The 24425-nt window shown below is 44.8% G+C and overlaps 1 protein-coding gene across 1 annotated transcript in view; it reads left to right on the top strand.

Moving 5' to 3' along the window:
• Nyx (nyctalopin) overlaps positions 1–11215 on the top strand; it is a 92177-nt gene extending 80962 nt beyond the window's left edge. Inside the window, exons 2-3 of the mRNA XM_074062279.1 lie at positions 2347–2364; positions 8068–11215. Coding sequence (XP_073918380.1) covers positions 2347–2364; positions 8068–9509 — 1460 coding nt within the window. The 3' untranslated portion in view covers positions 9510–11215. The remainder of the gene's footprint in view (positions 1–2346; positions 2365–8067) is intronic.
• Positions 11216–24425: the final 13210 nt, after the last annotated feature.

Here is a 24425-nt window from a genome sequence, read left to right as displayed (position 1 = left end):
AGAAGCTTTTTAGTTTTATGAGGTCCCATTTATCTATGCTATCTCTTAGTTGCTGTGCTGCTGGGGTTTCATTGAGAAAGTTCTTACCTATACCTACTAACTCCAGAGTATTTCCTACTCTTTCTTGTATCAACTTAAGAGTTTGGGGTCTGATATTAAGATCCTTGATCCATTTTGAGTTAATCTTGGTATAGGGTGATATACATGGATCTAGTTTCAGTTTTTTGCAGACTGCTAACCAGTTTTCCCAGCAGTTTTTGTTGAAGAGGCTGCTATTTCTCCATCGTATATTTTTAGCTCCTTTGTCAAAGATAAGTTGCTTATAGTTGTGTGGCTTCATATCTGGATCCTCTATTCTGTCCCACTGGTCTTCATGTCTGTTTTTGTGCCAGTACCATGCTGTTTTTATTATTATTGCTTTGTAATACAGTTTGAAGTCAGGTATTGTGATACCTCCTGCATTGTTCTTTTGACTGAGTATTGCCTTGGCTATTCGTGGCCTCTTGTGTTTCCATATAAATTTAACAGTAGATTTTTCAATCTCTTTAATGAATGTCATTGGAATTTTGATGGGAATTGCATTAAACATGTAGATTACTTTTGGGAGTATCGACATTTTTACTATGTTGATTCTACCAATCCATGAGCATGGGAGATCTCTCCACTTTCTATAGTCTTCCTCAATCTCTTTCTTCAGAAGTGTATAGTTTTCCTTGTAGAGGTCTTTCACATCTTTTGTTAGGTTTACACCTAGGTATTTGATTTTTTTTGAGGCTATTGTAAATGGAATTGTTTCCATACATTCTTTTTCCGTTTGCTCATTGTTAGTGTATAGAAATGCTAATGATTTTTCTATGTTGATTTTATATCCTGCTACCTTGCTATAGCTATTGATGATGTCTAGAAGCTTCTGAGTAGAGTTTTTTGGGTCTTGAAGGTATAGGATCATGTCGTCTGCAAATAGGGATGTTTTGACAATTTCTTTACCTATTTGTATTCCTTTTATTCCTTCTTCTTGCCTAATTGCTCTGGCTAGGAATTCCAGTACTATGTTGAATAGGAGTGGAGATAGTGGGCATCCTTCTCTCATTCCTGATTTTAGAGGGAATGGTTTCAGTTTTTCTCCATTAAGTATAATGCTGGCTGTAGGTTTGTCATATATAGTTTTTATAATGTTGAGGAACTTTCCTTCTATTCCTAGTTTTCTTAGAGCTTTTATCATGAAATGATGTTGGATCTTATCAAAGGCTTTTTCTGCATCTATTGAGATGATCAAGTGGTTTTTGTCTTTGCTTCTGTTAATGTGTTTTATTACGTTTATTGATTTTCATATGTTGAACCACCCCTGCATCCCTGGGATGAAGCCTACTTGGTCGTGGTGAATAATCTTTTTGATGTGTTGCTGAATTCGGTTTGCCATTATTTTATTGAGGATTTTTGCATCAATGTTCATTAAGGAGATTGGCCTATAGTTCTCCTTTTTGGAGGTGTCTTTGCCTGGTTTTGGGATAAGTGTAATACTGGCTTCATAAAATGTGTTTGGCAGTTTTCCTTCCCTTTCTATTTCATGGAACAGTTTAAGGAGGGTTGGTATCAGTTCTTCTTTAAAGGTCTGATAGAATTCAGCAGAGAATCCATCAGGTCCTGGACTTTTCTTTTTGGGGAGACTCTTGATTGCTGCTTCAATTTCATTTTGTGTTATAGGTCTATTCAGGTGATTAATTTCCTCTTGGTTCAGTTTTGGATGATCATATGTATCTAGAAATCTGTCCATTTCTTTTAGATTTTCAAATTTATTTGAATATAGGTTCTCAAAGTAGTCTCTGATGATTTCCTGGACTTCCATGGTGTTTGTTGTTATCTCCCCTTTTGCATTCCTAATTCTACTAATTTGAGTTTTTTCTCTCCTCATTTTAGTCAGGTTTGCCAGGGGTCTATCGATCTTGTTTATTTTTTCAAAGAACCAAATTTTTGTTTCATTAATTCTTTGTATGGATTTTTGGTTTCTATTTCGTTGATTTCAGCTCTTATTTTTATTATTTCTCTCCTATTTGTTTTGGGATTTGCTTGTTCTTGTTTTTCTAGGAGTTTGAGATGTATCATTAGGTCATTGATTTGGGATCTTTCAATCTTTTTAATATATGCACTCATGGCTATAAACTTTCCTCTCAAGACTGCCTTAGCTGTGTCCCATAGGTTCTGGTAGGTTGTGTTTTCATTTTCATTGACTTCCAGGAACTTTTTAATTTCCTCTTTTATTGCATCGATGATCCACTCTTCATTAAGTAATGAGTTATTTAGTTTCCAGCTGTTTGCATGTTTTTTGTCTTTACTTTTGTTGTTGAGTTCTACTTTTACTGCATTGTGGTCAGATAGTATGCATGGTCTTATTTCTATTTTCTTATATTTGCTGAGGCTTGCTTTGTGCCCTAGGATACGATCTATTTTGGAGAAGGTTCCATGGGCTGCTGAGAAGAATGTATATTGTGTAGAGGTTGGATGGAATGTTCTGTAGATATCTACTAGGTCCACTTGATCTATTGCATATTTTAGATCTTGGATTTCTTTATTGAGTTTTTGTTTGGATGACCTATCTATTGATGATAATGGAGTGTTAAAGTCTCCCACAACCACTGTGTTGGCGTTTATATATGCTTTTAGGTCTTTCAGGGTATGTTTGATGAAATTGGGTGCGTTGACATTGGGTGCATACAGATTGATGATTATTATTTCCTTTTGGTCTATTTCCCCTTTTATTAGTATGGAATGTCCTTCTTTATCTCGTTTGATCAATGTAGGTTTGAAGTCTACTTTGTCAGAGATAAGTATTGCTACTCCTGCCTGTTTTCAGGGGCCATTGGCTTGGTAAATCTTCTTCCAGCCTTTCATCCTAAGCATATGCTTATTTCTGTCGGTGAGATGGGTCTCCTGTAAGCAACAAATTGTTGGATCTTCTTTTTTAATCCATTTTGTCAAACAGTGTCTTTTGATGGGTGAATTAAGTCCATTAACATTAAGCGTTAGTACTGATAGGTATGTGGTGATTCCTGCCATTTAGTTATCTTAGTTGTTTGAAGGTTTGATTGTGTGTACCTAACTTGATGTTACTCTCTACTGTCTTGCTTTTTCTTATCCTGTGGTTTGGTGCTGCCTGCCTTTTCATGGTTAAGTTGGGTGTCACTTTCTGTGCGCAGAATCCCTTGAAGAATCTTTTGTAGTGGTGGCTTTGTGGTCACATATTGTTTTAGTTTCTGCTTATCGTGGAAGACTTTTATTGCTCCATCTATTTTGAATGATAGTTTTGCTGGGTAGAGTATCCTGGGGTTGAAGTTATTTTCATTCAGTGCCCGAAAGATCTCACCCCACGCTCTTCTTGCTTTTAATGTTTCTGTTGAGAAGTCTGCTGTGATTTTGATGGGTTTACCTTTGTATGTTCTTGTTTTTTCTCTCTTACAGCCTTCAATATTCTTTCCTTAGTTTCTGAACTTGTTGTTTTAATGATGATATGTCGTGGAGTAGTTCTATTTTGATCTGGTCTGTTTGGTGTCCTGGAGGCCTCTTGCATTTGTATGGGAATATCTTTCTCTAGATTTGGGAAATTTTCCGTTATTATTTTGTTGAATATATTACACATTCCCTTCGCTTGCACCTCTTCTCCTTCTTCGATGCCCATGATTCTCAAGTTTGGTCTTTTGATGGAGTCAGTGAGTTCTTGCATTTTCTTTTCACAGGTCTTGAGTTGTTTAATTAATAGTTCTTCGGTTTTTCCTTTAATTACCATTTCATCTTCAAGTTCTGAGATTCTGTCTTCTGTTTGTTCTATTCTGCTGGATTGGCCTTCTGTTTTGTTTTGCAGTTCTGTTTCGTTCTTTTTTCTGAGGTTTTCCATATCCTGGCAGTTTTCTTCTTTAATGTTGTCTATTTTTGTCTTGAGTTCATTTATCCGTTTATTCATTGTGTTCTCTCTTTCACTTTGGTGTTTATACAGTGCTTCTATGGTTTCCTTTATTTCTTCTTTTGCTTTTTCAAATTCTCTATTTTTATTGTCTTGGAATTTCTTGAGTGTCTCCTGTACATTTTGGTTGACCCTATCCAGTATCATCTCTATAAAATTCTCATTGAGTACTTGTAGTATGTCTTCTTTTAAATTATTCTTGTGGGCTTCATTGGGTCCTTTGGCATAGTTTATCTTCATTTTGTTGGAGTCTGGATCTGAGTTTCTGTTCTCTTCATTCCCCTCTGTTTCCTGTACTAATTTTTTGCTGTGGGGAAACTGGTTTCCCTGTTTTTTCTGTCTTCCCGTCATTGTCGTTGGTGTTGTTACTGTCCCTGTACTGTGTGCAATTAAGTATTTTCTAGCTTGTAATAATAACAATGGTAATATTTAGAATGGAAGGGTGAGCTGAGATGGAAAGCAAGAAGTTAAAGAAAAGGAGAAAACAAATATACAGACAAGAGGGAGAAAGCAGAACAAGGTATCAGACAAGAGAGTTTCAAAGGTATAAACAGGGAGTGTTAGTGTACTAATCGACAGTAAGCTGAACAGACATTAGAGAGACAGAGGATTGAAAATCAAAGATAAAAAAATAAAAAATAAGTAAATGAAAGAAATATCTATATATAAAAATGAATTAAAATAAAATGGAAAATAGAAAATTTAAAAAAAAAATGAAAAAAAAAAAACCAAAAAACTTCCAAGTTTATATGCAATGCAGTTTCAGTCTTAATAATTGGGGTGTCCGTCTCAATCTCCAGTCCTGGAGTTGGTGCCTCAGATGTTGTTCTGTAGTTGTCTCATCAAAGGGGATGCATAAAGTAGAAAAACTACACACACACACACACACACACACACACACACACACACACACACAAAGCCCCACCAAGTGTCCCAAGTTCAAATGTAATGCAGTTTCAGTAAGTTTTTCGGCTTGCAGGTGTAATTCGGTTGTTCTCTCATCAAAGGTAGGGAGAAAAAGAAAAAAAAGTGTCTGGAGACAGTTCTGAGGGTGGTATCTGCAACTGTGGCTTGCCTGCCTGCTGCTCTCAGCCTGTAGCTGGCGGCGTTATTTATGCAGATCTCTGTGGTGAGCTAGCACTCACCTGGCCCCACAGGCTTTGTTTGCTCAGAGTTCTCCTGTGCGGGAGCCTCTGCTACAGGCTTTCCCCTTTCCAAGCACTGGGAAAGGTGACACTGCTCCCGCGTTGTCAGGCCTGCGTGTTTATTTACAGTTCATGTGGGAGGTGGGTCTTCCCCCCTCTCCTCTGAAGTTTTCCTCCCACTGCCACTTTCAGAAGCTTTCCTGCTCCTGCTTACTGGGCGGTGCTGCTGCTCCTGCCGGCCGCCATGTTTGTTTACAGTTCATGTGGGAAGTGGGTCTTCCCTCCTCTCCTGTGGAGTTTTCCTCCCTCCTCCACTCTCACAAGCTTTCCCGCTCCTGGTTGCTGGGTGCGCACCCCGCTCCCGCCAGAGCCTCTCCGGCTTTGGCTTGTTTATTTACAGTTCCAGGAAGGCTTCCCTTCCCCTAATCTTCAGCGCTCAGGGCGCCCCACCCTCTTTCCAGCGTGTCTTAACTGTTCTTATTGCTTATTACTCAGTTTCTCTTTTTTTTTTATTTCCCGGGTGGAGGTCAGTCTGTCCAGGGGGCTAAGCTGCTCTGGCCCAGGCTTGTCTGTGGGGGTATCGCGGTACTGCGAAGCTCACCTGGTCCGCGTCTTCCCAAGCCGTATAGGCGCCGGCCACTGGCGGCCCCGGGGGCCCTCCTCTTTTCTCCATTTAATGTGAAGTGGAGATTCTCTGCACCGGCTGGAGATGTGGAGGGGTCAAAGTTATGCCTTTTCTCAGTGATTATGCCTGCAAAGTGTGTCTCCAGCGTCTCTCCAAGATTTCACTATAGGATGGTCGCTTTCTGCTTCCTACCTCTAGCCACCATCTTGGAATCCTCGCATTATACAAATTGGTTGTTTCCTGACTCTTATAATCCTATGAGTTCTTGAGAAAGAGGTTTTAAAACAAAGGACATCCTCTAGCAGGAAGCTCACAGAGGAAGGTATCAATTCCATTTAATTCTGCAAACATTTATTGAGCTATACTGTATGATCTGAACAATTTTAGCTATTGTGGGGGTAGAAACATGAGTCATAGGATTGAAGGTGTACTCTTCTTAACTAGAAAGGAGAAAAAAATAGAATGAAGGACTATTGTAAGGACATTGGATGCGTCGACTTGACCCAGTTGGAAGAGTTGCTAGGGATGGGTTTCGTCTCTCTCCAGCTGAGGCCTGGAGTTAAGGTTGTAGTCTTGGCTCTGTCTCCCTAGCAGGGTGTGTCCCAGTGTGGCAAAGGTCCTGTTCACAGCCAAGCTGGTGGCATAGGGCCCAAGAACCATGTTGGAAGCTTGGTGTCTAAAGCTATGTCAAGCCTCTTCAACATCAGAATGTCAAGTAGTTTCAGTTTTCAAGTGAACACTCAAAGCCAAGTCTGAGAGGGCTGAATTCTCTTCCTAGTAGCTATGAAAACATGGAGTGTCCATAACAGATGGAATGAAAAGACCCCAGAAACTGAACGAACCAATAGAGGCAGCAGCAAGATAATTCTACACACTCCTGTGTTGGCCATACCTTCAGGTTCCTGCTGGGCTTAGGTAGGCAAGGCAGGGGTACTGGGTACACAGTGGGATGGACTGAATGACAGGCCAGAGGTGGTTCGTTCATTCGTTCCTTCCTTCCTTTTCTTTTTTGGTGATACTGGGGTTTGAATTCAGGGCCTCATGCTTGCTAGGCAGGCACTTTACCTCTTGAGCCAGGAATTTGGGAGTACTGCCAAGGAGGGGTAGAAATTATGAATCAGTGGACAGACACATTTACATCTGGGTTCCCTCTTTCCTCTGCAGGAATTGTGGATTGAGCACACTCCACTTGAGAGCTGCTCCTGGTCAGAAAATGAAAAGTGGACCTCTGTCATTGCTTTTTCCACTGGTCCTCAAGATTGGGCTTGGGACCACTGGCCTGCACAGGGCCAGTGTAGCTGTAGTGGCTGACCCTACTGGGGGTGGGGGTGGGGGTGGGGCGAGTTTTGAAGTCTTTATCTGATTCTCCACTCAAATGCTCAGAACAAAATTTATAAGCACCTTTCTTTTCCAGGATTTTGTCAAAAAGTTTCTAGAAAGCAATGACTGGAGAATGATACTTAATTGCACGCTATCCATAATTAATTATTTTGAGATGTGTGAGAAGGTCATTGACAGTTTATTTGCTATGCTGTCCTTAAGGTTTAATTTTAGTGACTGTTAAAAAGAAGAAAAAACAAAGGTTTTTCTTAACCCCCAATTCGCTTTGCTCCCTAATTCTTTCTTCTTCATGAAGCTTAATTGACTCAGGGGGGTTTTCAGGAATTGAATTCTTGTGGGGAGACATGCCAATAGCACCAGCAGAAATACAACACAAGTCACATTTTTTAAGTAGCCATATTAAAAAGGTAGAAACAGTTGACATTAATTGTAATATTTTATTTAACCCAATGTATCTAAAATATCATTTCAACATGTAATTAATACAAGAATTACTGATGTGCTATTTTACTCTTTTTAGCACTGAGCCTTTGAGAGCTGGTGCCTCTACTGCACTTACAACACAACACATCTCAATGGGCTGGCCACATTTCAAATGCTTGGGAGCACATATGGCTAGGTGCTACTGTTCTGCACAGCACAGGTCTAGGTGTAGGCCACAGTCGTTTGATCCTCTTAGGCATGTAGACAACAAACCCTCTAGGCCACACTGTAAGAGCACAGAGCTGTGGCATCTGTGGGAAGGAGTTTAGAAGGGACCCAAGGCAGAAGTAACAGCCCGAGTTTTGTTGATTCAGCTAACTGGAAAGCAAAGGCGAGGGCGTTGTAGGTGGGAAAACCTGTGTGAGGCCAGGAAGATGGGTAGAGGCCATGTGAGGATGCAGAACACGGTAGAGGGCCTGCATGCCTCTACTGGGGTGACTTTGTGTGACTGTTGCTCCTTTTTTGTCTTTTCTTCTTCCTTCTGCTTCCTTCCTTCTTCCCCCCACCCTCACCCCCAGCGGTGGTGCTTGGCCTGCCCAGCATCCGGGCCACCGAGGCCTGCGTGCGCGCCTGCCCTGTGGCCTGCGCCTGCAGCAGCGTGGAGCAGGGCTGCTCGGTGCGCTGCGACCGCGCGGGCCTCCTGCGGGTGCCGGCCGAGTTCCCGTGCGAGGTGGCCTCCATCGACCTGGACCGGAACGGCCTGCGCATCCTGGGCGAGCGAGCCTTTGGCACGCTGCCGTCGCTGCGCCGTCTGTCCCTGCGCCACAACAACCTGTCCTTCATCACCCCTGGGGCCTTCAAGGGCCTGCCGCGTTTGGCCGAGCTGCGCCTGGCGCACAACGGTGACCTGCGCTACCTGCACGCGCGCACCTTCGCCACCCTGGGCCGCCTGCGCCGCCTGGACCTGGCCGCCTGTCGCCTGTTCAGCGTGCCCGAGCGCCTGCTGGCCGAGCTGCCGTCCCTGCGCGAGCTCGCCGCCTTTGACAACCTGTTCCGCCGCGTGCCCGGCGCGCTGCGCGGCCTGGCCAACCTGACGCACGCTCACCTGGAGCGTGGCCGCATCGAGGCCGTGGCCTCCAGCTCGCTACAGGGCCTGCGGCGCCTGCACTCGCTCAGCCTGCAGGCCAACCGCGTCCGCGCCGTGCACGCCGGAGCCTTCGGCGACTGTGGCGCCCTGGAGCACCTGCTGCTCAACGATAACCTGCTGGCCTCGCTGCCGGCCGACGCCTTCCGAGGCCTGCGCCGCCTGCGCACGCTCAACCTGGGCGGCAACGCGCTGGGCCGCGTGGCACGGGCCTGGTTCTCCGACCTGGCGGAGCTCGAGCTGCTCTACCTGGACCGCAACAGCATCGCCTTTGTGGAGGAGGGCGCCTTCCAGAACCTCTCGGGCCTCCTGGCTCTGCATCTCAACGGTAACCGCCTCACTGTGCTGTCCTGGGCCGCCTTCCAGCCGGGCTTCTTCCTGGGCCGCCTGTTCCTTTTCCGCAACCCGTGGCGCTGTGACTGCCACCTGGAATGGCTGCAGGACTGGATAGAGGGCTCTGGGCTTGCTACGGATGTGCCATGCGCCTCTCCGGGCTCTGTGGCTGGCTTGGATCTCAGCCAGGTGGCCTTTGAGCGCTCCTCCGATGGCCTGTGCGTGGACCCCGAGGAGCTGAACCTCACTGTGTCTAGTCCAGGCCCATCCCCAGAGCCCGTGGCCACCACCGTGAGCAGGTTCAGCAGCCTCCTGTCCAAGCTGCTGGCCCCGAGGGTCCCAGTGGCGGAGGTGACCAACACTACCTGGGGGCCGGCCAATGCCTCCCTGTCTGACAGCCTTCCCTCCTGTGGAATGAGGGCCTCAGGCCACAAGACCACTTTTTTCTTCACCTCTTGTCTCCTGCTCAGTGTGGTCCAGTTCGTGCACAGAGGGACTGACTCTGGTGGCCCAAACCGCTTTGGCCAAAAGAAGGAAGCTTAGTTAGCTGGGTTTAGGAGCCATTGTGGCAAGGGTGGAGGGATCAGAATGGGTGCCTGTAGTGAAAATTGTACTTGAGAGTGGAAAGAATAGGTTACTTCCAAAGATAGCCCTAGGCAGAGGAGAACCCTGGGAAGTGCCATGGGGCGTGAGTATGGATTTGCTCTTCTCATGTGGGCTTCCATTGGAAAAGAGGAACAATCAACACCCGCCCTCCAGTGGGAAGGTTAGGAACTGGAAGCTCTTAGGACTCCACCCCCACCTCTTCCCCACTATCTTCCAGGCAACAGGGCCTGCAAGGCCTGATTTAGAGAGGCAGTCCATTGGGCAACTACTGAGAACTGTGTCAATTCTCCTGGCCCGGCAACCCATTAGAATCCAATCCCATTGTTTTCTACCACAGTCCTGCTCCCCTCTCCCAGGAGTCTGGTAATCCTAGGGTTCAGGAAGGAGGTCAGGACATTAGAAAAGGGAGAGGAGAAAGAGACTTAGATTAAAGGTGGGGGTGTTTTCTGGGGTCTGAGACGTGTTAGGAGGCATTTAAAATTAATATTCATTTCATTTCATTTACTCCACAATTAATCCCAAGGGTGACCTTAGCCACAAGGGAAATTTAGGGCAGCAGGTGTATTTGTGGACAAATAAATATGTAAAATCCTAAAATTGGAAAAAAAAGACAAAAGAAAAAGTTAAACCAGTTTCTCCTGGTTAAAGTCTCCTGTAGGACTTTCCAGGTTTTCATACGCTAGCATGCATTGTGAATGTCTGAGAAGGCCACAGAATTCTCTTAAGGATTTGTGGGAAGAGCGTGCAGAAGACACAGGTATGTTGGCAGGGCAGGGAGTCTCCAGTTGGGATGATTCCCTTAGATGGGGAAATTACGAGCTGCATGCTTTGGGGCTAATAGCCAAGACAGAAGGAAGCAGCCCGTAGCTGGGAAGGGGGACTTAGAGATGTTTCAGGTGGGAGTTGACCAACTGCATGCCCCAGGCCTTAGGGCTAGAACAAAGGACAACCAGCACCCGTGGGAAGCATTCAGGGCCTCTGACTGCGGAGTGTCGAGGGCAGGACTGCCAAAACCCACATAGAGTTGAGCACACATTGACTGTTAGTCTTAGGATCAGCACTTCTTTTGGCCCTGGCTGAGAAGGTGGACTTTGCGCTGGGCTGGGGGTGTAGCTCAGTGGTAGTGTGCTTGTTTGACATGCACAACACTCTGGGTTCCATCCCCAGAGTCCAAAAAAAGGCTCAAATTTTGGCTCTGCCAGCCTCCCATGCCCACCTCTATAATTGGCAGCAGAATCACAACAGACCAAGGTTCCTAACAGCATGAGGTGGCCAGGTCAACAAAAGTGCCACATGTCTGCTAATACTCAAGCTGTTCTCTATACCATGTGCAATGGTGACTGCATTTGCCAATGACCCCGAAATCTGCGATTTCAATGTCCTGAGCGCCTCTCTTTGTACTTAGGTGTGTTTCCAAAACACACGAATGCAGATGCTCGCCAAGCTATCTGTTTTTCATGGCAACAACATTTTTATTTATTTTGGCTATACTGGGGGTTGAACTCAGGGCTTTGCACTTCCTATGCAAGAGCTCTACCACTTGAGCCAGGTACAGTCCAATGGTACCTTTTCTTCTTTTTTTTTTAAACAGGGTCTCGCTATGTAGCTTAGGCTGGTCTCAAACTCATGATCCTCCTTCCTCAGCCTTCCCTAGCCGGAATTACAGGTATGAACTACAGTCAATACCCGGCGACAGTACTTTATAACAATAGTAAGTATTAGAACTGTTGCAGAAGTGTTGAAATGGATTTTGACCATTAGTGGCCATCAGCTCAATTCAGTGGGTTATGACCAGCATTTATTTATTTATTTATTTATTTTCATTTTTCTTTTATTATTCATAGGTGCATACAAGGCTTGGTTCATTTCTCCCCCCTGCCCCCACCCCCTCCCTTACCACCCACTCCGCCCCCTCCCTCTCCCCCCCCAATACCCAGCAGAAACTATTTTGCCCTTATTTCTAATTTTGTTGTAGAGAGAGTATAAGCAATAACAGGAAGGAACAAGTGTTTTTGCTGGTTGAGATAAGGATAGCTATACAGGGCATTGACTCACATTAATTTCCTGTGCGTGTGTGTTACCTTCTAGGTTAATTCTTTTTGATCTAACCTTTTCTCTAGTTCCTGGTCCCCTTTTCCTATTGGCCTCAGTTGCTTTAAGGTATCTGCTTTAGTTTCTCTGCATTAAGGGCAACAAATGCTAGCTAGTTTTTTAGGTGTCTTACCTATCCTCACCCCTCCCTTGTGTGCTCTCGCTTTTATCATGTGCTCATAGTCCAATCCCCTTGTGGGTTATGACCAGCATTTAAAAACCAAAACCAAAACAAAACAAGAAAACCCATGAGGGGTTGGGGGATGTAGCTCAGTGGTAGGCTGTGTGCTTAGCACGTGTGAGGCACTGGGTTCCATCCCCAGCTCAGCACCGCAAAATACCCCCTAACAACAACAAAAACATGATAGAATAGAAAAAGCACAGAGCATCACGTGTAATACTGTAAGAGCAAGCATTGTTTTGTGACACTTCTTATTTAATTATGCATTTGTTCAAACTGTGTATGTGCGTGTACTGGGTTGCTATGTACAATTTATATTTTATTGTGGAGCTGCGCTTTAAGCTGTGCTTAAGAAAAACTGAAAGCTATGGATCTGGAGCAAGTATGAATTTTAGAAAAACATTTTGTTTTGAAATTTTTCATACAGAAAAGTTGCGATAGTAGAATGAACACTTTGACTGTTTACCTAAGTTTCCCAATTGTTAACTTTTTTACTGTATTTTCTTTCTGTCTCTCCATAGTATTATTTCTTAGTAATAGGTTGAGTTAGTTATAAATATGACCCTTTACCTTTACCCCTAAATACCTCAGCGTGGATTTCTTAAGAACAAGGATATTCTCTCATTCATAATACCACTATCAAAATCAGGATATTTATCACTGATAGAATACTATTATTTAAAATATACCCTTGGGACATTGTATGCATATATGGAAATGTCACAATGAACCCCCTGTACGACTATTATATACTGATAAAAACATTAAGAATATAATGTTGGAGCTGGAGCAGTAGTGTTTGCGCAGGCCCTGGTTTCCATCCCCAGCACCACACACACTCACACAAAGAAATAAAACATACTCCATATTGAAATGTCAACGGTTGTGAAATGATTTTTTTCTAAGTAGTCCTTTTCCTATCGGCAGGCAATGTGGTTCCTAAATTGTGGCTTGTTTTCATTTGGTCACAGTAGTCAAAACTTTAAAGTTTCAAGTGAACTGCTTGTCCAAATGTCTTGCTTTCAAATGTGAGAATCCGATGAAGTCAGTCATGTTGTTTGCTCAAACTGTGTGTGGTGGCCATGGAAACTGGGTGAGGACCATGAAAATCCAGGAAAGCAGGTCTCTGCGTTTGGGTAACCATGGAAGTGCACAGTAGACACACAGCCTGGGTTACTGAGGAACAAGATGTCGCCTTGAAAGGAATGTCCTGTCTTTCATTTGGAGTGGGTTCAGGAGAGTCAGCCGAAAAGTGCTGTTCCAGTTCTGCCTGGGTGGTTGCGTTGCCAGCTTTTTAATGAAGATTTGCTTGGCTGAATGTTTCTGAGCAAATATCACCACTAAAATATCCTCCTGGGAGACAGGTTTTTAATAGAGCTGCCCAGTCCAGTAGAATTCTGGGAACGTGGGAGTTACTTAGTACCAAACAGATCCAGAGATGCCTGGAATGAGTTCTCAGTGAATCGGTAGCGATTATGAGCTCTCAGGAGAGATTAGGGAGTGAAGAGTTCCTGTTTTCAGTTCATTAACTCTCTCCCATCATGGGCTAATTAATACCTTGGGAAATGTTAGGTACCGCAGATTCTGCTAAGCAAAACTGTGTGTACCATTCAGGGCAGGCCGCATTCTGCTATGGTGACAACCCCCAAAGGTCGCTACTTTCCTGAAGTTTCTTTCTTGCTCATGTTATATGGTCAATGGAAGCTCATTGGGGGGGCTCTGCCCAAGGACCCAGGTGGTGAAGGATCTACCACCTTAGCACATTGGTATCCTAACACGAGGCAACACAAAAGGGGAAGGTGGGCGAACCATGCACCACTCCAAAATGCTTCCATGCTGATGGGACGCCTGCTGCTACCTACGTGTCATTGGGCCAAAAAGTGACATGGCCACGCTTCACTTCACTGAGACGGGGAAGTATGGTCCCTCATGTGCCCAAAAGAAGAGGAGGACTGGGACTCTTCGGGAAAGCTAGTAGTGTGTCAAAACACCAGTGGGTCTAAATTAGTGCTTCACGTGGTAGGACTGAACCTGCATGTGTCAGAAGCCCCGGAAGAGAGACTCAGGGATGATGGTGAGGGAGGCCTAGAGCTTCTGAACATTGTGTTTGCTCTGCTAGCAGGAATGCTGCGGCTTCCTTGTGCTGGGTCTTCCAAGAAAGGGAAGAAAGGGCTGGGCATGTGGCTTGGTGGTACAGCACTTACCTAGCATGTGCAAGGCCTGGGTTCCATCCCCAACACCGCGGCGGGGGCGGGGGGTGGGGAGAGAAGACAGAGAGAATGTAGGGACAAAGGATTCATATTTTTCCTTTAAAAAAAAGTTTTTCAGGGCTTAAGGTGTGGCTCAGTCAGTACAGCCCCTGCCTCGAAAGCACGGAGTCCTGAGTTCAAACTCCAGTACCACCAAAAAAACATTTTTTTTTCCAGCGGGGCATGGTGGCACATACCTGTAACCCCAGTACCCTGGAGTCTTGAGACAGGAAGATCGAGGGTTTGAGGCCATACTGGGATGCATAGTGAGACCCTGTCTCAAAAAATAAAAAGCTTTCCATCAAATAGTTGAAATATTTAACTCCCCCAAACCTGATCTTTGGGAAATATTCTTTCTTAGAAGGCCTAAGTTTTCTTTTCTTCCTTCCTTTCTTTCTGATACTGGGGATTGAACCTAGGGCTTTGTACATTGGTAGGCAAGGGCTCTGCCACTGAGCCACACCTCCACTAGCCATTTTTGTTGTTCTCCTCTCCTCTCTTTTTTTTTTTTTGACAGTCTTACAATGTGGCCCAGGCTGGCCTCGAACATGCAATCCTTCTGCCTCAGCCTCCCCAGTGCTGGAATTGCAGGCATGTGCCACCACACTTGGCTTTCTGCTGTTTCTGACAGGTTCCCCTGTGGTAGTTTCATAAGGATGGTCCACAGACCTCACACTTACTCACCTCTTTGTCAGATCACCACAATTCTGTCCTCCAAAGGAGGCTGTTTACTGGGCGCAGTTCCTCTTGGTGACAGAGGGTCCCCTCTGCCACTCTCACCCTCAAGGAAGGGGAAACTAGTCTCTGATTCTCGAGCTGAAGATGGTTTAGGCCCTTCTCCTGAATCCCTGACAGCCTAGGGAACAGGCTGGGAAGTGAACGAGACTTTTCCAAAGCATTGGTTGCTGTGGAAGAGAAGTAAGTAGGTCATCTAAATGCTGCTGGATGTAGTTGTTGGCAGCACCCGCAGGCCCAGCCCCCTTTGAGGCCCCACCCACATGCACTGGGAATGCCAAGGCCTTGCTGTTTCTGAGACCAAATTCCCAGTAAGGACTTTTTCCTTGTCACCCAGTGTAAGGCCTACCTCTGAAGCCCTACATGGGAAATTCCATTCTCTGGAAAGTGACTGTCCCTTGCCTTGTGTGCTCAGAGAGCTCAGGGAAGGTAGAGGAACAGGAGTCATGGATAGTGGGCAATGTGTGTGTGTGGGGGGGTAGTTTTTGTTTTGTTTTGTTTTTTGCGCTGGGAATGAAACCCAAGGCCTCATGTATGCTAGGCAAGCGCTCTACCAGAAAATCACACCTCAGCCCTACTTTTTTTTTTCTTTTGGTGGTACTGGGGTTTGAACTCAGGGCCTCACGCCTGCCTACCGCTTGAGCCACTTCACCAGTCCCCAGCCCTACCTTTGTGTTTTATGCAGCAGTAACAGCTGGATCATTACTTCCGCCCTCTACACATGCACACACAGGGCAGAGCTGCCTGGAGGAGTTTTCCATTTAATTCTTCTCCCCCCACCATAGGACAGACACACAGGCACCCAATGATCTCACACAGTACTGTGGGTTCTGCCTTCCTGTGGCCAGGGATACAGGCTGGTGGCTTGAGCTCCTGAGTGAATGGTCCTTTTATTCTTTCTATTTGTGTTCCGTGTAGAGGAAATTTAGAGGCTCTTGCACAAACATGCAGTTTCCAAGGGAGTTCGCTTGAAATTTTGCTGACTGTGACCTTGGGAGGAGAAAAAGGGTTTTGTTCATGGCCAGACTGAGTCTCACCAAGATCAAGCTACAGGGAGGCCAGGGAGGTCTTTCCTTTGTGGCTCTAGTGGCCTTGCAGGAGTTCCCTACCATACTTCATGCCAGGGGTTGCTCACGGCTCAGTGGCATCCATTAGTGGTTCATGGCATTAAAAAGTAACAGCTCAGTGTAGCTAGTGGCAGAACACATGCTTAGCATTTGGGAGGCTGTGAGTTCAAGTCCCAGCCCCCCCCCAAATTATTATTTCCTTAGACTTTTGCTTCACTGGTGTCTGTGTGTGTGTGTGTGTGTGTGTGTGTGTGTATGTGTGTGTGCACACTGGATCACAATCCAAAACCAATCTATCTCTTCCTGTGGGTTACAGTTGCCAATATTAAGTCGGTATTATTATAATCAATTTGATTCCTTTTTTGTTTTCAATGAACGTGTGGTTGAAAGTGAAATGCAGAACTCCATTTGGGTTTTTGCTTACTTCCTTCTCAACCAATTATTTTTCTTGCACCACCAGTGAAAGTAGACTTGCCTTATTTGTCCTTTATTTAAAAACATAGATCCAAAAAGGTAAGGGCAGGAGTTTGAAAGATCACCTGGGTGATCAGGAGTTCTAATTGAGGCACTCTTTGACCTGAAAAGGCGGGGTGCGGTTATGTGCAAGCCACTAATGAGCACTGGGCCCCTGCAGCGAGGCTCCGTTTCATTTGCCAAGTTAATAAATATTAAGCAAAATATCCTTGACTGACCCTCTTGGTGTCTTGCAGCGATGCTTATTATTAAGTCACTCAATAATCACGGAAAAAAGAACCCCAATTATCGAGGGATATATGATTACAGAGATTGTGCGCATTAGGATGAAGCCCAGAATGTCATTTCTGCGCCCTGTTCCTAATATTATATATATAGCTGCCTTTCCAAAATTGTTGTAATTCTTGCTTTTCTTTTGATTTTTAAAACAGGATCTTGCTGTGTAGCTCAGGCTGGCCTCAAATTCTCCATCCTCCTGCTTCAGCCTCTCAAACCTTGGAATTACAAGCCTGCGCCACCATGCCTGGCTCAAAAGTTTCCCAATTCTACTTCAAAATTCTGCTTCCTCTGGAAGTGAAGTGGTTGCCGTTATCCATGGCATTTTATGTCTTAGGTAAGTAGTTACTGCCTAATCACCTAATTCTCTTATTTAGTGCTTTTCACAATCCTGTAACATAGGCATTGTTATCCCCATTTTACAGATGTGGAAACTGAGGTACAGGGAATTAAGCAATTTGCTGAAGGTCCAGAGCTAGTAAGTGACAAAAGTAGGATTTGAATGTGTCTCCAAGCTGTAGACCTCGAGTGAACTTCCCTGTGTCCAGACAGTAAAGCAACATTCCTCTTTGGAGCTAAGAGTTGAAGTTTAGAAGAAATGACTTTAAAATAATTCTGAAAGAATTACACACCATGATTAAATTGCATTTATGCCAGGTAAGCAAGGCTGATTCAAAATTTGAAAGCTGGATACCGTAGCATGCACCTGTAGTCCCTGCTATTGGAAGGCTGAGGTAGGAGGATTGATGGAACCCAGGAGTTTGGGGCAAGCCTGGGCAACATAGCCTGACCCTGTCTCAAAGAAGAAAATAAAACAAAACAAAAAATACAAAACCCAAATAAATAAATAAATAAAACCCATCAAAATAAAGCAGAACAAAAAAACTCAAGCCAAAAATTGAAAAATCAGTAAATCTACCATATCAACAAACTAATGAAGAAAAATCATATGAACATGCCAATTGGTGCAGAAAAAGCAGTTGGCAAAATCCAATACCCATTCATGCTAAAAAATGCTCAGGAAGTTAGAAGGGAGAGGAATGATCTCAACTTCATAAAGAACACTTATAACAAACCTACAGCTAGTATCATACTTACTGGTGAAAGAGTGAATGTTTTCCCCTTAAGATCAGCCTTTTTTTTTTTTTTTGGTGGTACTGGGGTTTGAACTCAGGGCCTCAAGCTTGCTAAGCAGGTGCTCTACCACTTGAGCCACTCCACCAGCCCCCTGGCTTCATGCAATTTTTGATAAAAGCAAAAAAGTGATTCAGTGGAGGAAGGCTAGCCTTTTCAACCAATGATGCCACAGCAAATGAGTGTTCATAGGCAAAAAAAAAAAAAAATCAACCTTAACCTAAACTTCATACCTCATCCAAAAACTAGCTCAAAATGAGTCACGACATTAAATCTAAAATAGAAAACTGTAAGCATTTAGAGAACGAGTTTTGACTCGAGCTAGGTAAAGATTCTTCGACTTAACCCCAAAAGGACAGTCCATAAAAGGAAAAATTGACAAACTCTATCTTTCTGAAATTAAACAGTTTTGTTCTGGGGGACTGGCAGAGTGACTTAAGCAGTAGAGCACCTGCCTGGCAAGCGTGAGGCCCTGAGTTCAAGTCCCAGTACTGCCCCCCAGAAGTTCTGTTCTGCAACAGGCCATGTGAATAGGATGAAAGGGTATGCTATAGCCTGGGAGCTGTGCAAATCACATATTCCAAGAAGGAATGTTGAAACTCAACAGTAAAAATCCCAATAATGTAGTTAGAAAATGGACAAAAGCCACGGACAGACATTTCACTGGAGAGGTTACAGGGGTGGAAAACAAGCTTGTGGAAACATGTTCGAAACCAGCCACCAGAGAAATGCAAATTAACACCACAATGAGCTAACATAAAAAAGTGGAAGAGCACCTGATGAGCAAGCATGAAGCCCCGAGTTCAAATCCCAGTACCATTAAAAAAACCCAGTAACAACAACAAAAAGTAGTGACAACACTAAGTGCTGGAGAGATGTGGAGAGCTGGGTCGCTCACAGTTGCTTGGTGGGAGTGTACAAAGGTATAGCCATCCAGATGGGGTCTGGAAGTTTCTTACAAAATGAAACACAGGACTCCTTAGGGTGCCACTTTGCACTGCTGGTCATTCATTCTAGAGAAGTGACAACTGTGGTCCCCACGAAGACCTGCACGGGACTGTTCATAGCAACCTGATTCATAACCAGCTAGATGTCCTTCAATAGGTGACAATGAGATAAACAAACAGCTCTATCTTTATTTTTTATTTTTTTTGGCCTTACTCTAGTAATTTTGATTGCTGATCTTTCTTTCTTTCTTTTTTTTCTCTCTCTCTTTCTTTCTTTTCTTTTTCTTTCTTCTCTCTCTCTCTCTCTCTCTCTCCCTCCCTCCCTCCCTCTCTTTTTCTCTCCCTTCCTTACTTATTTACTTATTTGCTGGACTAGAGATGGAACCCAGGGCCCTGTGCCACTAAACATGTGTTCTATCACTGAGCTACATCCCTCAGCCCAGTTTTGCTCTTTAAAAAAAATTCGTTTCCAGACAGGGTCTTGCTCTGTAACCCAGACTGGCCTCGAACTTGTGATCCTCCTGCTTCTGCCTCCTCAGTGCTGGGATTACAGGTGTGCCCCATCATGCCTGGCTTGAAACATTTTTTTTCTAGATCTTTTGCTTTCTCTGGTTTTAAAAGACATGAGTTCATCAGTAAGACAGGACGCTGCCCAGCGGGAATAGCGCTGGCAGATGCTTCTCCTGGGGGCTGGGAACCTTTCTCTTCCAAGCTGAGAAGTGGCATTGCATGGTTCCCTGGCACATTTTAGACCCCAATCCTGCTGGCACATGGCTGACATGACTCTGTGACTAGGCCAGCAGTTGCAGGAGCAGCCTTCTGGAAAGACCAAGCCAGTGTCAAGTGTCTCACCCCCTCTGGGCATGAACTTTCCTCATTAGGAAAGTTCCTGTCACCTCAAAGAGCCCTTGTGAGGGAGGGGGAAGGAGCTGTAGAGCTCTTTGCCAGAGCCAAGCAAATGTGTCACCATGTGAGCTGATGGCAGATGGGACTCAGCTGTGAATGACACAAACTCCTCATCTGTTTCACTGAGGCAGAAGCTGATTACATTGTCATGATAAAGCCCAGAGCTGCGACAACATGGAGGCCGTGCTGCCAGGTACAGAGACACCGTGGAACCTCGTTCACATGCAGAATGGCAAGCAGAGGAGCCCATAGAAGCGGAGGGACAGGGACTTGGGGAGGTGGTGGTCCAGGTGCAATGTTTTAGACACATGGGGTGAACAAGCCTCAGTGTGCAGTTCAGTGACCAGAGTTAACGACCCCATATACTTGAAATTTGCTAAGACAGATTTTTAACTGTTCTCGCTCCAAAACAAAAATGGCAATGAATGTGTTAATTAGCCTGATTTAGCCATTTCACTGCATATGCATGTATGGGAGCATCATTATTTGCCACAAATATGTGTAATTTTTGTTTGTCAAAAATAAATAGCTAAGGTCTGTGGATGTAGCTCAGGGGTGGAGTTACTTGCCGTGTATTGCAAAGCCTGGGGTTCTGTTCCCAGTGCTACAAACAAAACCAAACACAAAAACAAGTGAAGGGGGAGGAAGCCTGGAGTCTGCATGGCAGCTTTAAGCCACAAAGCTCTAAAGGACTCAGATTCCTCATGTGTTATTACTTCATGGTGTGTAGTTTCTATTCTCACAGCCATCTCATGATCCAAGATGGCTGCCAGAGCACCAACCAACACATCCATGTTCTGGCCAGAAGGAGGGAGGAAAGGAGCAAAGAAAACTACATTTTTTTTCCTATCAGAAATATGTTCTATAAGTTGCACATACCCCTGTGTTCTCACCTCATTGGCCAAACCTTAGTCACATGACCAAACCAAAACACAGGGGAGGCTGGGAAATGTAATTCTGTCATTTGGTCATGCATGGAGCAAAAGGGCAAAGATTAATATGAGGTGAGAGTATGTGCCCAGTCAGAAAATGGGGTTCTAACACTATAGAAAGAGAGAAATTGGAGGGGAAAGGGAGAGTCCCCTTGGTCAGCACCCCAGGAAAGCAGAGGCCAGTCCTGTCACTTCCACCAGTCACCTATGGGAAGGCTGTACTGTCTGCTGACCGCCTTTGGTCAAGGCGTCAGCATTACACACCAGCGGGTTTCCATGTCAAGCCACTCTTCACTGGGGTCACATCTGACCTAAAAGTTGGCCCCTTGCTCCAAAGGGAACTTTAGCAAACTCTGGCTGGGCTCTGGGCTGTGCTGGTCAACGTGGCCGTGCCCCCAGCCCCCGGCTTCCGTGGTCTTGGCATGAGTGTGGGTAAAGGCAAGGGCTCGCCCACCCTCCAGGTCTCTGCTTCCTGCTTTCAGGTGGTTCTTCCTGTTGCCAGGCTACCTCCTGTGGGGCTGCAGCTTCCCTCCCGGTCCCAGCCAGAAGGATCACTTCCCTCAATCCCATGACCACCTCCAACACCCTAGGGGGACACCAAACAGGTTCTGACAACACCCAGGGGATGGGAGTTCTCTCTAGAACTTGGCAGTTCAATGTCTGTTATCAAATCAAGTGCTGGGCACAGTGTCACATACCTGTAATCCCAGTGCTTGGGAGGACAGAGGACATCCATGCCAGACTGGGCATGTACTGAGACCCTTTTTCAAATAAAGAAACGAAAAAGCAAAACGAAACAAACAAATTAAACATGGCAGAATTGCAAGCACACTACAATAGAAAAAGTCATGACATGTTTTTATGTATTTTTGCACAAAATCATATATGGCTTGCTATTACACCTTTTCTTTGATGTTTGACCATTGCAATAGAAAGAGAGTCATTTCAGAAAAAAGGGTCTGGGTTCATGGGTTTTTTCCCACGGGTCTCTCAGTGTTTGGTAATCAGGCTCTTTCTGTGCTTCTCTCATTGCACTGCCACTTTCATTCTTCAGTCATTACTTGGTCTTGCTCCTACATCCTCATTTGTCAAGAGTTTTGTAATGTTTTCAGCAGTATTATTATTTTGGCAGTACTGGGATTTGAACTCAGGATCTTGTGCTTGCTAGGCAAGTGCTCTACCACTTAAACTACACTCCAGCTCTCAGCATCACTGTCCCTGACACTATAAAGCCGCAGCTTTTTGGAATATTTACAGTTTCTCTTCATAATCAGCATGCGTGTGTCTGCTTGGCGCTGTTCCATCAGGTGTTCCAACGCCAGACCGTTGTGAAGAGACTCCATACAGACATTGAGGCAGGGAAGTCTTCTCAGGAATGTTTAACTAGGGAGCCAATTTTATTGTTTGGAGGGACTGGGGTTTGAACTCAGGGTCTCGTGTTTGCAAAGCAGGTGCTCTGCCTCTTGAGCCACACCTCCAGCCCATTTTGCTCCGGTTCTTTTGGACATGGGGTCTTCAGAACTATTTGCCAGGGCTGGCCTTGAACTGTGATCCTCCCGATCTCAGCCTCCCAACTAGTTAAGATTACAGGTGTGAGCCACCAGCGTCTGGCTATAGGAAACCAGTTTTATAAATGATCAGTTTATTAGAAAATGCCTATAGCTTAGGATGAGTTTTGCTTTCTCAAAGAAAACATAAGTAAAGGAACCCTGACAACATCTACATGGAAAGTCAGGATGCCTGTTACTGTAATTTTGTTTCTTTTCTGTGTTCCTAAATAATACTTTTTTTCTTTACCTTATCTTGGAACAAATTCTTGGGAGATTATTCACTGCTTTGAATAATATCTGAATGTCTCCATCTTTCTGCCCCTCTCTCAAGCTTGAAAGACTCCTAAATCGGGCATGGTGGTACAGGACTGTAATCCCAGATCCTGGGGAGGCAGGTAGGAGGATCACAGTCCCAGGCCAGTGCTGGGCAAGGTTAGCGAGACTCTACCTGAAGAAATAAGTAAAAGGACTGGCAGAGTGACTCAAGTGGTAGAGTACCTGCCTAGCAAGCACAAGGCCCTGAGTTCAAACCCCAGTGTTGCCAAAACAAACAAACCCAACAGGAGTGTCCAGTGAATGAGGCTTTGATCATAGAGAGGGAGGAGAACGAATATTTGCCTCTTCATGGCATTTAAAGTGGGAAGTAGGGCTCCATCTTCCTACCTGTCTTGAAATATCTCCCCCAAAAGCAAGGGCACCTAGATGCTTGACCCCCAAAGTTCAAAGAATTGGGGAAGTAATTCTTTTTTCTGGTTGGACCAAAGTCATTATCTCCTTCTTGCTTCCACCCCCACTTGTTTCTCCTTCTGCCTTCCTTTTCACAGTGAGTATCCTCCACCCCACGGACCACTTTGAGGAACTGGGAGGAGCACTAGAAACTGTGTCACGGAGGTATAAGGAGGTCCAAATAGTATTCAAAGTGGATGCCAGGCAATATAGAGTGAGGGGACCTCACAAGTGTATCTGCACCTTTTTTGTAAGTTTGAAGTTATTTCAAGTTTATTTGTTTAATTTTGGTGGGACTGGGATTTGAACTCAGGGCTTTGTGCTTGCAAAGCAGACACACAGCAGGTGCTCTACTGCTTGATACTTCCAGCCCATTTTGCTCTGGTTATTTTGGAGATGAGGTCTTGAACCATTTGCCATGTCTGACATCGAATCTCCATCCTCCTGATCTCAGCCTCCCAAGTAGCTAGGATTACAGGAGTGAGCCACTGGTGCCTGGTTCAAGTTTATTTTTCAAAATTGACAAATGTATTAGGGTAGCTCAAAGGGGTAGACCAGATCTTTTATAGTGAAAGAAAGAAAGAAAAGTCAAGCTGTTTCAGAGCTCCCACTTGGGGGATTTATATAGAACAAAGGAAGCCCCACATTTTGGAGGGTGTTCAAAAATTCTCGGGTCCAATTATGTGCCTTATCTTTTTTTTCCCTTTTTTTTCGGGGGGGGGTGCCTGGCATCAAACTCAGGGCCTTGCACTTGCCAGGCAAGCGCTCTATCACTGAACTACATCTCCAGCCCTGCCTTGTCTTTTCTTCTCCTCCTCCTCTTTGGATACTGGTGCCTCAAGCATCGGCTTCTTAATCATTGTCTTTTGACAAATAAGTATTAATTCTTAAGATCCTAAATTTCATATTCCAACTTATTAACCTGTTTCTTTATGGTTTGTGCTTTGGGGTCCTGTTTAATTTAGCTTGGAAGTTATACACTCATTTTTCATTTTAGTGGTTACTGTAAACTTATAGCCTTGACTTAACAAGTTGGTGGGAGTGGGGTTTGAACTCAGGGCTTTGTATTTGCTAGGCAGGAGCTCTACTGTTTAAGCCCCATCTCCAGCCCTTTCTACTTTGGTTATTTTTGAGATAAAGCCTTCCTTTTTGCTCAGGCCGGCCGGGACCATGACCGTCCTGTTTTATACTTCCCGATGTCATGTTGCTGTGATGGCAGGCGTGTGCCCCCACACATTGAGGTGGAGTCTCACTAATTTTCTGCCTGGGGTGGCTTCAAACAGTGATCCTTGCAATCTCAGCCTCCCAAGTTGCTAGGATTACAGGTGTGAGCCACTGCACCTGGCTAACAAAATCTAAAAATCTTAATTAATGAGAATCCCCTCTGTCTTGTCAATGTAAAGACCTGAAGACGTGTTAACTATTTCCCTCCAAACTTCTACACGAGGTTATTATGTATTTTAATTCTGCGTATATTTAAAACCCAACTAGAGGGCTGGGAGTTTTCTTCCCCAGCGGAGCACTTGCCCGGGTTCCAACCCCAGCATCACACACACAAAATCATAAAAATCCGACACGACATTAT

This window comes from Castor canadensis, chromosome X, assembly GCF_047511655.1.
Source record: "Castor canadensis chromosome X, mCasCan1.hap1v2, whole genome shotgun sequence".
Classification (NCBI taxonomy): Eukaryota; Metazoa; Chordata; class Mammalia; order Rodentia; family Castoridae; genus Castor; species Castor canadensis.
Note: the sequence above shows the minus strand (reverse complement) of the source record. Positions and strands in the feature narration are given on the sequence as shown.